Source organism: Scaptodrosophila lebanonensis, unplaced genomic scaffold (genome assembly GCF_003285725.1).
Source record: "Scaptodrosophila lebanonensis strain 11010-0011.00,11010-0021.00 unplaced genomic scaffold, SlebRS2 tig00000001-arrow-pilon, whole genome shotgun sequence".
Classification (NCBI taxonomy): Eukaryota; Metazoa; Arthropoda; class Insecta; order Diptera; family Drosophilidae; genus Scaptodrosophila; species Scaptodrosophila lebanonensis.
In genome coordinates, this window is record NW_022060529.1 from 17,575,679 (window position 1) to 17,587,364 (window position 11,686).

Sequence of the window (11,686 nt, forward strand, 5' to 3'; positions counted from 1 at the left end):
CAAAACTCTTTTGAAATTATATAGTTTTTATGAAACTTATATGATATGGTGATCTCACATAACCGATCTCGACATCTTTATGTTTATCAATAAGAAATCTGGGTGGCTGTAGACTTTCCCATGCCACTAACAATGGAAGAATCGAATCAGACAGACAAAAAGGCGCTTTGTATTTGTTTCTCTAATGCTGATCAATAATAAGTAGGTTTTATGAACATATACACCCAAAAACATTATCCATATGTATGTATGCTTTTTACTTTTCAGAGATGGGTATAAAATTTGTTTGATCAAATCCACAATTTATATTCGTTTTTACAATACAAAACATATTATTAAAACCAACACTGAAATTGGGAATTTGGGAATAAAAATAAAATAGAAGAATTGAACTAGATTTTCAAACCTCATAACTACAGTTTTTCTACGCTATCTGTTAGATATTACCAGTAAAATTGGAACAATTAGAATTAATATTATTATAATCTATAACTTCGATATTGACTTAATGCATTTGGTTTGAGGAAACCTGCAAATAGTAATAGAAATATACATCTACTATGTCTATGTACATTCTCAATAAATCAAAGAATACTGTCACTCTCTCGAAACAATCAAGAAGTCAATTGTTCCACTATTCACATCGACTCTTCCCAAATGAAGGCGTCAGATTTTGTAATGTACGGAAAACGGTCAGGCTTTTCCAATCACGCACATTCACGCACAGCTCTGTTCTCCATTGCATTTCTCCTATAGAGCTACTGTCGCCTTCACTTATCTTCGTTAACAGCTCGGCAAAGTGCAGACACTTACACTTACAACACCCACAGAGAGTTAATAATAATTATATAAATATTAATGCTCATGAAGTCAAGCACGCTCTATGTTAAAGAGGAAGAAGAGGAATTAATATTACATCTGTATCTGTTAAATGCCGATTTATAGCTAAAGGATAAAAGAGAAGGAGTGCCCAGCACTGAGCTTAGTGAACGTTTCGACGTCGTTGTGGCTATTTCGAGAGCTCGCGGATCGTGGCTGGCTGGCTGTTTGGCGTTGAGCCTGGTTAGTTACTTGTACTAAGGTATAAGACAGTTGACAGTAAAAAGCTCTTGGTGTACATTTAATTACCACATAGTACGAGTAGTTGTAATTGTAAGATGCTTTCCCTGTTCCCAAGTTTCTGTGTTCGAGAATTGTTTTCACATCTAGTGCACTCCGAGCTGGAGCTTGTTTGTCATTGATGCCGGCACTTTATTCAAATGTGCTGCACACATTAGCCGCGCACTTATCGAATTACAACAACAGCCAGCAGAATCGGCAGCGAGTGTGGCAAACAAGGTGAATCTCGCTTATTGCGTATACGACGTGTGCGCCTGAGATACATTCACGATTGTCGAGCGATACGAAATGATTGCGACCCTTGATATTTGCATAGGTTATGTTTTATTAGTTTTTTTTTTTTTTGCTATTGCTAGCTGGCGCTAATCTTGTATTAATTTTTGTGTATAAATTTCAATTGGAAATGAAGCGTGGGGTCGGTCCACTACATAGAAACATACCGTACATACTACAAATCCGAGCATCTATGGTCGGCGTGACCGGAGTAGCAGCAACGGAGCAACGGAGCAACGAAGCAAGCGGAGCAGAGTTTGTTGTTTATTCTTTCTTTTAAATAAAACTCAAAGCGTTGGTTACAAACCTGTCAGATAGAATTTGTGCGTTGCCGTGACTCAAAGCTGTGCGGAAGTTTGTTTCTAATTTATAAGTGTGTAAAAATATATACAACGTTGTCATATCTGTTATACAATTCAACATACATACATATGTACATACATATGTCTGTAGACATTCAATTGTGAATTCTGACCCACATTCAAAAACTTAGTGAAAACTAGTCCTTTGTTATTGTGGGAGTGCATTGATTGTTATACTTGTTATTGACGTCATTGTGCACATTTAAAAATCCGTAAGTCCGCATTAATTAGTATGCACGAATATATAATAAAAGCAATCAGTGGCATGGTATTAGTTTCGTTTCTCTCCCATTCCAATTTTATGCAAATCTCCTCAAAATATGTACATAAATCAAATATCAAATAAATATATAAAATACTTAGCGTCGGCCTAATCATGAATAACATAATACCTGTGGCATGCAACTTGCAACTTGTTGAGGCCTATGCCTGCTACTAGTATAAGTGCCACAAACGCGTGCCCATGTTTTAAATACATATTCATAAATTTGTAATGCGAAATGAGAAATTGAACAAATTACAATATTATTGTGATCACACGAATAAATCAATTACTACACATTTTCGAACTGCCAGGCCTATTGCAAAAATTCATTGTCGTTGAATATACATATTTTAAGCGGAATGGACTTAGGAGCTGTCTGATTTCCGCTAAACGACAAGGCTTTGGTTTTTACAAAATATATACATACATATGTACAGTTACTTGGATTTAGTAAAAGCAAAATTTAAATTTATTTTGCATATTTAATGCCTTGTTATTGTCAAGTGTAGTTTAAAAGTTTTTGTCAGCTTGCATTTCCTAAAGAAACTTAAACGCAAAATTATGATGTTTGTAATAATAATTGTTTTCCAATTTGGAAGCTAGCAGAGAAACAAATACTAGTGTTCCAGCTTTTCAATACCCTTTTAATTACCATCTTTGTTTCATTGTGTTCATGTGTGCAGTGCAGACTTCATCCAGCCAGCAACAACAACCACTACTGGTTTAGCATTTCAGACATAGCAGACCCCAAAAAGTATATATATATAGACGAGTCGATCTAGCCATGTCCGTCTGTCTGTCCGTCTGTCCGTATGAACACCTGGATCTCAGAGACTATAAGAGCTAGAGACACCAAATTTTGCACAAAGATGCCTTATGTGTGTATTCTATACGAGTTTGTTTTATTTTTTTTAATTATATAATAATTATTCTACACATATGTACAGAGTATTTCAAAGTCGGGATACCCGACTTTAGCTTCTCACTTGTTTTTATTAGCAGAGCGTTTTTTATTTATTTTTATTTCTCCATCGTGGACAATCCTTAAATTGTCTAAATAAACTTGACAATTAATTTATTTAAATTATGAACTCAAAATATGACACTTTGTTTGGCTTAAACTTTTAATATTATTTTTGGTTTTTTTTTCCTCATCTTTAAAAGCCGTCACTAACTCAACTATTAATAGGAAGATTATTGTTAATTAAGGAATGTAGCGAATTAAAATAACGCTCAGCGCTTACATGGACCCTTCTGTAATGTTATATTTTCTGCTTTAAATTTTGGAATCAATAGAAAAATTTGTGATTTGCATACAAGCATTCGATCTGCCCTTTTCGTAGAATGCAATAAGTTTTAAATTCAAAGGAAGAACACAGCTCCAGACGCAATGTTATTCCTACAAGGAACTATATATTTTTTTGATTTAGACAAGAAAGGGAGTTTATAAGCTTAGGGCTTAAGGGCTTAAAATTGTAGTTAATATCTTAAAAATATCTGAAATAGAAACAAATTTTCCTAACCGGGTAGAGGGTGTAAGAATAGAAATTATATTATATACATATATATTATATTATTATATTTTATTATTATATTACTTTTATTGTAAATTAGTGTTATACTATATTAATTTAATATTTAGCAGTCTTTATCCGTTAAAATTGGTAGCGGAATAAGCTGTGAGGATCCAAAAAAATAAACAACTCAATAAATTACATAAAATCTGGCAAACATCGAATTTAAATATAAGCCTGTTACCACGTGCGAATTTTTTAGACAGCCTTAACTTACATCTGACTTAAACAGCAAGAAAGGTATGTTTGCATATTGGATTTTCGTTTATCTCAGACTCTTAAGCTAATGTACATTTTTATGAATTGTTTAATATATTTCAAGTGCCGTTGACATCACTCGGCGTTCAGACAGTGTCTAGTTTGCGAAACCTAATTTAAATATTTTTAAAATCGAACTCGATCAAATGTGTGCCATTAAATCACTTGCCTATTAGCATATTGGTCTTAACGACTTTTTAACATTTTTTTGTCTAGCCACCACCAATAATGAATCATCAAGCGCATGCTTTACTCTGGGCCCTATGGACTTGTTTCCTGAGCACGAACACGGCAATTTCAACGGAAAAACTACTGGTCTGTGCCCCACATTCCGGTTGTATTCAAGGCACCTACATGCCGGGCTTTCAAACAGCACGTTTTGAAGCATTCTTGGGCATACCCTATGCAAGGCCCCCCACTGGGGAGCTTCGCCTACGAGTAAGTGATTCATTTGGCTCCACTCCTCAATCTATCTTTAATCTGCCCATTTTCCATTAAAGAACCCCGAGATTATGCCAAAATGGCGAGGCACTTACAATGCCACTGCAGCCAAACCCGATTGTATACAGAAAAATTATTTGCTGCCGACACCATCGGTATATGGGGAAGAGGACTGTCTGTACTTGAACGTGTACAGGCCACAGGTAAGTAAATCCATAAAAATATTATAATATAATAAATAAGACTCAAAGTTGTACCAAATTTACAAAAACCAATCCAGCCATTGTTTTGAACTAATTATTATACTCTGTACATGAAATGTACAAGAGTATATTAGGTTTGCGGGAGCTGAAAAATGTAACAGGCAGAAGGAGGCGTGGCAGACCCCACAAAGTATATATATTCTTGATCAGCATGACGAGACGAGTCGATCTAGCCCTGTCTGTCTGTCTGTCCGTCTGTCCGTCTGTCCGTCTGTCCGTCTGTCCGTCCGTATGAACACCTGGATCTCAGAGACTATAAGAGATAGAGACACCAAATTTTGCACGAAGATGCGTTATGTGTGTATTCTATACGAGTTTGTTTTATTTTTTTGATTTTCCCCCCCACTTCCCCCCTATGGGGGTTTTCCCGATTTTCCATTCGTATAATCGCCTATATCTCGGAGACTATAAGACCTAGGAACACCAAATTTTAGTCCCAGATGCCTTATGTGAATACGCAGAAAATGTATATTTTGGAATTCCCCTCCCTCCCCCCTCTACCCCGCAAATCGTAACTCCCGTAATTCTTGGAATTTCTAACTAAAATTTTGGAAATACCCCCAGTTAGTTATTATGTGTCCGTATGCCAAATTTCATTATGATAGACCGATTTAACAAGAAGTTATAGCCATAAATATATTTGCTGATGCAGCGCTGCTGCAGCGCTGCTCAAGCGCTGCCCGCGGCTGTTGTTGATGTTGCTGTTTGGTTGACTGCGAAAATGCTTACACAGACACGAATAGATGCGCATAGGCATACATAGACTCACACAGACGCAATTGCTATGTAAATGTGCAATTATAAACCCTTTACGTGAGTTCGAATACCGAGAGAGGTAAAATCGATCAAATTTTTTTTTTTATTTTCTTAATTTTTTTTATTTTCTATAATTATTGTAAACATATGTACAGAGTATTTCGAAGTCGGGACACCCGACTTTAGCTTTTTTACTTGTTTTTATATCACTAAATGAATAATTGCCCTGGAAACTAAGCAAATCTATTCAATCAGCAATTTATTTTTACCCATTTTTCCTGAAATATCTGGGAGCTTAAATCAAATACCCACAGATTGCTTTTATAGTACACAATTATATAAACCCGACTTGGAACAATTTGCTATTAGTTTCCTGGCAAATAAGAGATTTTCCAAATTTCGTTTATTTTAACTTCCAAATGAAATTTCAGCCTAAGAACTAGAAAAATCGTTTGGACTGGCTTTTTCTATTTTCATAATTTGAAATAGCATTTTAAAATGAATAAAAATAAGTTATAATTTATTTATATATGAATAGTGTTAATAGATTTCGGATTTTGAAAGCAAGAAATGTGAATATTAAATATCATCAAGGGTGTAGGCAGGGGGGGGGGGGGGCGTTATTATGCCGCACTATTTCGCCTTAAAATGGAACTGAGTTGGATTTGTTGAAGTTTTTTCATTGATCATGTGCATACATTATTTTTTAAATTTCATTTTTATTTTCTTTGCCCCCCTTTGGTAAAAGCTGTGTACGCCCTTGAATATCATCTTAAAAATACTAATTCTATTGATTATAGCACCGATCGAAACAAAAGCTACCAGTTATGGTTTATATACATGGAGGTGGTTTCTTCAGTGGCTCTGCTGGGCCGCTGGTCACGGGACCCGAGTACTTTATGGACAACGAACAAGTTATACTGGTCACATTGGCCTATCGCTTGGGAGCGCTGGGTAAGCCTGACGACTTCTCCTTAGCAGTCTAATGTGAATCAAATAACGATGCAGGCTTTCTATCCACGGGGGACTCATTCATGCCGGGTAATTTTGGCTTAAAGGATCAAAATCTGGCACTGCAGTGGGTGAAGCGAAACATTGATGCCTTCGGTGGGGATCCACAGCGTGTAACCATCTTCGGCCAGAGCACAGGTGCCATTTCCACGCACATGCACATCCTGAGTCCAAAGTCGAGGGGTCTTTTCCAAAACGCTATTAGCATGAGTGGCACTGCCAATGTGCCATTTGCCATAGAGTCTCAGCCGTTGGAACAGGCTCGCCAAGCCGCCGAGCTGTGCGATATTAAGGGAGCAAGTTGGTTAAGTAGTGCCAAGTTGGCACGTGCCCTGCGTAAGGTGGATGTGAGGACGCTGATCGATGCTGGTGATGGTCTCAAGTTCTGGGATGTCGACCATCTAACCAACTATCGGCCTGTTGTGGAGCTGGAAGGGCCCGATTCCTTTTTGAGTGAGCATCCCGAAACCCTGATGGCCAAAGGCAGCTATATGAAGGTGCCCTGGTTGTTGGGCACCTTGCCGGGCGAAGGTGCCGTCAGAGCGGTTAACATCATGGAAAACAAGACGCTGCGCGAGGACTTCAATGCCGACTTTGATGCTATGTTGGAGGAGTTTCTAGAATTTCCATCTGTATTTACAAAAGCTCAGCTGAAGCCTAAGATGAAACTCATTATGGAGGAGTACCTTCAGGATAAGCACGAGCTAAATGAGGAAACCATTTGGGGATTCATGGATGTGAGTAAAATTAACATATTTATTACCATATAGCATCCATGTGAATCGATAAAAACATGTCCGTCAGTTCGTCTGTCTGTATGAACGTCAAGAACTTTTGAGCCCAAACAGCTAGAGGCACCAATTTTGGTCCGTGGATGAGTCTAAGTTTGCCACAATTTGCCACAGTTTTACTAGAAAAACTTGATTGTTTTTGAAGATAACGAAGTTTGATATTAAAGTGTTCGTTATAATCTAATTATTTCTTTTATAGTTTTAAAAATTATTCCTAAGATATTGTAATTTGATGTTTATTAGTTTTGTAAAACTCCTTAACATCATAAGGTGTTCTTTCATTACAATCGGTGGTTCAACACAATCTATTTTTGTTTCTATGTATTTCTGGTAATTTTTCGATTACAGATTATTTCAGATCGTGGTTTCAAGCAGCCACTGTACAATGCTGTCAGGGAACATGTCAGCAGCCTGGACCCTAAAAATCCTCCAATATATATTTATAGCTTCAACTACAGCGGACCTCATAGTTTTACGCAGATTTATACGAGCGTGAAACCAGCACGCAACTATGGAGTAGTCCATTGCGACAGTTTAATCTATCTTTTTCGCAGTCCCATGCTGTTCCCCGATTTTGGACGCCACTCAACAGACGCTCAAGCCATACAGACAATTGTGGACTATTTCGTACATTTTGCCAAATATGGGTGAGCATTTGTTAATTGCCGAATCAATTTAAGGAAGTCTAATACTGAGCTTGCACTCCATTAAAGCGAGCCTAAAATCGTCGAACCTCTTACGCCCTGCACGGAGAACTTTTTCAAGTTGCGCCCCACTGGCTTCTGCGAATATCAAGAATTCACCAATTCGGAGGCGGGTGTGGAATTGAAAATATCAAAGAAATTTCCAGTCGCTCGTGCCAAACTGTGGAACAATATTCTAGGGGAAGCGAGGGCCAACTCTAATCCTAACCCTGCCTGTTAGATATAAGCTTTAGTTGTTTTTAAATAAGGTAAATAGGTTAGTGGTCCTTTATAGTATGTGTCTGTATAGTCACGTATATTTAAATGCAACCTACATGTAACTAAGTTCAATGACTGTCTAAGCACCGTTTGATGGTACGGATTTGTGTGCATGTGGTGTCCAGCAATGGGACTAACACATGCAAGTTATTTGTGTTAACATTTGGCGCACTTTAAATCAATAAATAGCCACGAATAGTCCAAATGTGCTTTAAAACGCTCTGCTCCTGTGGGACACAGTTCAGTTGCTCTTTCGACTGTCACGGGAACAGACTTTCGTCATGGAACTGAGACATAAAATAGTGTTCTGGATCTTTCCAATATTTGTTTGGTGTTTTCTGCTTACTCTGAGCGAAGCATACTTGCAAAGCGTTCGGATTGAGGAAATACCCTTTGCCTTAACGCAGCCGAAAAATCCCGAAACAATTAAGCAAAAAAAACATCAATCTAGTGGTATCCATTTAATATCGAGCCTGGAGCATCAGAGAGCGTTCTTCAATATTTTTCGTGTGCCCTGTAAGTGTGGAAATGTGTTTTCAGAAGCCGCTAGCTTTCAGTTTCCTCAAACCATTACAGATATTATCTGCTTCTACGCCGCCAAGGGCAAATGGCCCTATATGCCGGGATTTATGAAGTCGCGGGTGGACAATGCCGCCAGAAATTTCTTTAAGCAAAATGATAGCATCATCAAACAAGCTTGCACTAAATGGATACAGGTCAAGGAATGTTTTCGGCCACTGTTCGGTATGCAGACCTTAAAGATTGAGATTTGCCACAAAATAGAGCAGATTTTATAATTGCAGATAAACCAACTGAAACAGATTCGGAAACGGAAACTCTCAACGCAAAATATCGACAGTGCAATTGCGATAAGCTAGGTGCGACTGCCGCTCCGCTAGTGTACTTTGATAAAAACCACATTGGAAATGTAAGCTCCGGAACCATTTTGAGCACCATAGAGTTTCTGGAAAGTTTCTTGCCTCCAACAACTAAAAAAAATAAGCGAAAAAATCGAGTGCGTGGACGTATAGATGAAATGGAAATTGATTGATCGGGCCCTACACAAAATACACAAATTTCTGAAAGCCATTAGTACAGTCTTTTATTAAGGATGTTAAAGCGGGTTTCATATAAGTACTCTGTAGCCAAACGGTAAAAGGGTATACTAGTTGAGTGCCAATGTATGCAACCCACAAAAAGAGGAGTGACAGAGCGCCAAAGTAGAGGGTGCGCCATCTTTTATGTCGGTATGTAAATATTGAATATTTTTGTCATTAGTGAACCGATTGACTTGATTGATGTTGTTTTCAAAAATTAGTCTGAAGAATTTGTACAGAAGCAAATTAAATAAAAATATCTCATACTTGAAAATCGGTTGTTTATTTTCAAAGATATTCAATGTTTACATACCTACATAAAAGATGGCACACCCTGCATATATATCATGATCAGTCTGATTCAATATGAGCGCCAGGTTTACGGGTAGTACAAGAGTAAAACCATAGCCTTGGAGATGCTGCGCAATCGGAAGCTTTGCTCTCTACAAGGCTATGGACCCAGTTCGATCGGCAGGGAGTTAAACCTTACTTATTAGACTAAATTGCTCCACAATTGAACTTGAAAAACAAAGCTTTGGGCAGCCCAGGTGGTTCTATGACATCACGGGCACATTAAGGGCAACGAAAACACTAGCATTATTGCAAGGAAGAATCATAACTAGCCCAGACAGGAACGAGACACATATCCATGATTAGTTGAACACTACATATAATTGCGATTGTAATGTTTTATTAGTTATTTTTCTTGTCATTTTTCGGTTACATAATATTTCAGATCGTGTACAATGCTGTCAGGAAACATGTGAGCAGCTTCATCGCTAAAAATGCCCAATATATACATATTTATAGCTTTAGCAACAATTAATTAATTTGTAGACGGGTGCGCAATTGAAAATATCAATTAATATTTAATATTATAGAGGAAGCGATGGCCAACTTTAATTTAAACCCTAACTGTTTGATATTAGCGTTAGCTGTGTTTTAATAAGATACAGGTTATTGGTCCCCTTTCACGTTTATTGTGTGCAACCTATTGTACATAAGTATAACTAAGTTCAATGACTGTTTAAGCGCTGGCTGACGATTTGTATGCATGTTTGTGCATGTGGTGTCCAGCAATGGGACTAACACATGCAAGTTATTTATGTTAACATTTGGCGTAATTTAAATCAATAAATTGTCACGAATAATCCAAAGGTGCTTTAAAACTCTGTGCTCCTGTGGGAAACAATTCAGTTGCACTTTAGACTGTCACGGGAACAGACTATCGTTATGGAATTGGGACATAAAATTGTATTCTGGATCTTTCCAATATTTGTTTGGTGTTTTCTGCTTACTCTGAGCGAAGCATACTTGCAAAGCGTTCGGATTGAGGAAATACCCTTTGCCTTAACGCAGCCGAAAAATCCCGAACTACCCGACACAATTGGGCAAAAAAAACATCAATCAAGTGGTATTCATGTAATATCGAGCTTAGATTATCAGAGAACCTTCCTGAATTTTTTTCACGTGCCCTGTAAGTGTGTGAACTTGTTTTTCAAAGTCTGTCTTTTAAATTTCTTTAAATTATTACAGACATAATTTGTTTCTACGCCGCTAAGGGCAAATGGCCCTATATGCCGGGATATATGAAGTCGCGGGTGGACAATGCCGCCAGAAGTTTCTTTAAGCAAAATGATAGCATCATCAAACAAGCTTGCACTAAATGGATACAGGTCAAGGAATGTTTTCGGCCACTGTTTGGTATGCAGACCTTAAAAATTGAGATTTGCCACAAAATAGAGCAGATTTTATAATTGCAGATAAAACAACTGAAACAGATTCGGAAACGGAAACTCCCAACGCAAAATATCGACAGTGCAATTGCGATAAGCTAGGTGCGACTGCCGCTCCGCTAGTGTACTTTGATAAAAACTACATTGGAAATGTAAGCTCCGAAACCATTTTGAGCACCATTGAGTTTCTGGAAAGTTTCTTGCCCCCACCAACTAAAAAAAATAAGCGAAAAAATCGAGTGCGCGGGCGTATAGATGAAATGGAAATTGATTGATCGGGCTCTTCACTTATCACATATTATCATCATATACTAAAATACACAGATTTTTCAAAAGATTAGTACATTCCGTTAATAAGGATGTGGAATCGTTAGGGGTACCTTTCTTCGTTTTAGTTGTATCAAATTCGAATATATATGTACATACATATATAGCATATAAATAAATTGCAGTATTAAAACCAGCCGCCAGTGGGCTGCTAGCTTTTCAGAATAGTTATACAGAAGTCGAAAGTGGACGTTACGTTATTCTGTTTAGATTAGCTATAAACACAGTCGTATCTTAATCAGCAATCAGAAACCATTTATTTCATTAGTTAAATCGTTCAACAGCTAAAGCTTAAAAGACTTTGGGCTGCCAGATCATAAAAAGAAATTGAAACTGGCAGCATCCAGGTGATATCGAAAAAGTGGCAACGTAATCGATATATATTTCCGAATAAATGCCTCTAACTTGATATTCGATTGGTTCTGTTTGTTTTACATTCGCTAGTTGCTAC

General features: G+C 37.5%; 3 protein-coding genes across 5 annotated transcripts; all 3 read left to right on the forward strand.

The window, feature by feature from the left end:
* Nucleotides 1-1,005: 1,005 nt before the first annotated feature.
* On the forward strand, nt 1,006-8,237 carry LOC115620034 (venom carboxylesterase-6). Of its 3 annotated transcripts, none has more exons than XM_030513145.1 (7): nt 1,006-1,062; nt 4,068-4,289; nt 4,352-4,495; nt 6,112-6,265; nt 6,320-7,059; nt 7,462-7,760; nt 7,827-8,237. In XM_030513145.1, exons 2-7 carry the CDS (start codon nt 4,080-4,082, stop codon nt 8,035-8,037), a joined length of 1,758 nt encoding a protein of 585 aa, XP_030369005.1. In that variant the 5' UTR covers nt 1,006-1,062; nt 4,068-4,079; the 3' UTR covers nt 8,038-8,237. The 3 variants fall into 3 exon arrangements, with proteins under 3 accessions (XP_030369005.1, XP_030369004.1, XP_030369003.1); XM_030513144.1 differs by lacking the exon at nt 1,006-1,062 and adding an exon at nt 1,233-1,338; XM_030513143.1 differs by lacking the exon at nt 1,006-1,062 and adding an exon at nt 1,838-1,966.
* Nucleotides 8,238-8,356: 119 nt separating this feature from the next.
* On the forward strand, nt 8,357-9,241 carry LOC115634576. Its single transcript, XM_030532407.1, has 3 exons — nt 8,357-8,591; nt 8,652-8,819; nt 8,879-9,241. Exons 1-3 carry the CDS (start codon nt 8,357-8,359, stop codon nt 9,124-9,126), a joined length of 651 nt encoding a protein of 216 aa, XP_030388267.1. The 3' UTR covers nt 9,127-9,241.
* Nucleotides 9,242-10,405: 1,164 nt separating this feature from the next.
* On the forward strand, nt 10,406-11,279 carry LOC115634445. The gene is made up of 3 exons (XM_030532156.1): nt 10,406-10,649; nt 10,709-10,876; nt 10,936-11,279. The coding sequence occupies exons 1-3, from the start codon at nt 10,406-10,408 to the stop codon at nt 11,181-11,183; spliced, it is 660 nt and encodes a 219-aa protein (XP_030388016.1). The 3' UTR covers nt 11,184-11,279.
* Nucleotides 11,280-11,686: the final 407 nt, after the last annotated feature.

What these genes read in the sequence shown, in the direction of transcription:
- LOC115620034 (XM_030513145.1), top strand. Translation starts at nt 4,080, where the DNA reads ATGAATCATCAAGCGCATGCTTTACTCTGGGCCCTATGGACTTGTTTC. An exon ending in TGAACGTGTACAGGCCACAG is followed by an intron (nt 4,496 to 6,111) that starts GTAAGTAAATCC and finishes TATTGATTATAG; the next exon opens with CACCGATCGAAACAAAAGCT. An exon ending in GTACATTTTGCCAAATATGG is followed by an intron (nt 7,761 to 7,826) that starts GTGAGCATTTGT and finishes ACTCCATTAAAG; the next exon opens with CGAGCCTAAAATCGTCGAAC.
- LOC115634445 (XM_030532156.1), top strand. Translation starts at nt 10,406, where the DNA reads ATGGAATTGGGACATAAAATTGTATTCTGGATCTTTCCAATATTTGTT. An exon ending in GAATTTTTTTCACGTGCCCT is followed by an intron (nt 10,650 to 10,708) that starts GTAAGTGTGTGA and finishes AAATTATTACAG; the next exon opens with ACATAATTTGTTTCTACGCC. An exon ending in ATGTTTTCGGCCACTGTTTG is followed by an intron (nt 10,877 to 10,935) that starts GTATGCAGACCT and finishes TTATAATTGCAG; the next exon opens with ATAAAACAACTGAAACAGAT.
- LOC115634576 (XM_030532407.1), top strand. Translation starts at nt 8,357, where the DNA reads ATGGAACTGAGACATAAAATAGTGTTCTGGATCTTTCCAATATTTGTT. An exon ending in CAATATTTTTCGTGTGCCCT is followed by an intron (nt 8,592 to 8,651) that starts GTAAGTGTGGAA and finishes AAACCATTACAG; the next exon opens with ATATTATCTGCTTCTACGCC. An exon ending in ATGTTTTCGGCCACTGTTCG is followed by an intron (nt 8,820 to 8,878) that starts GTATGCAGACCT and finishes TTATAATTGCAG; the next exon opens with ATAAACCAACTGAAACAGAT.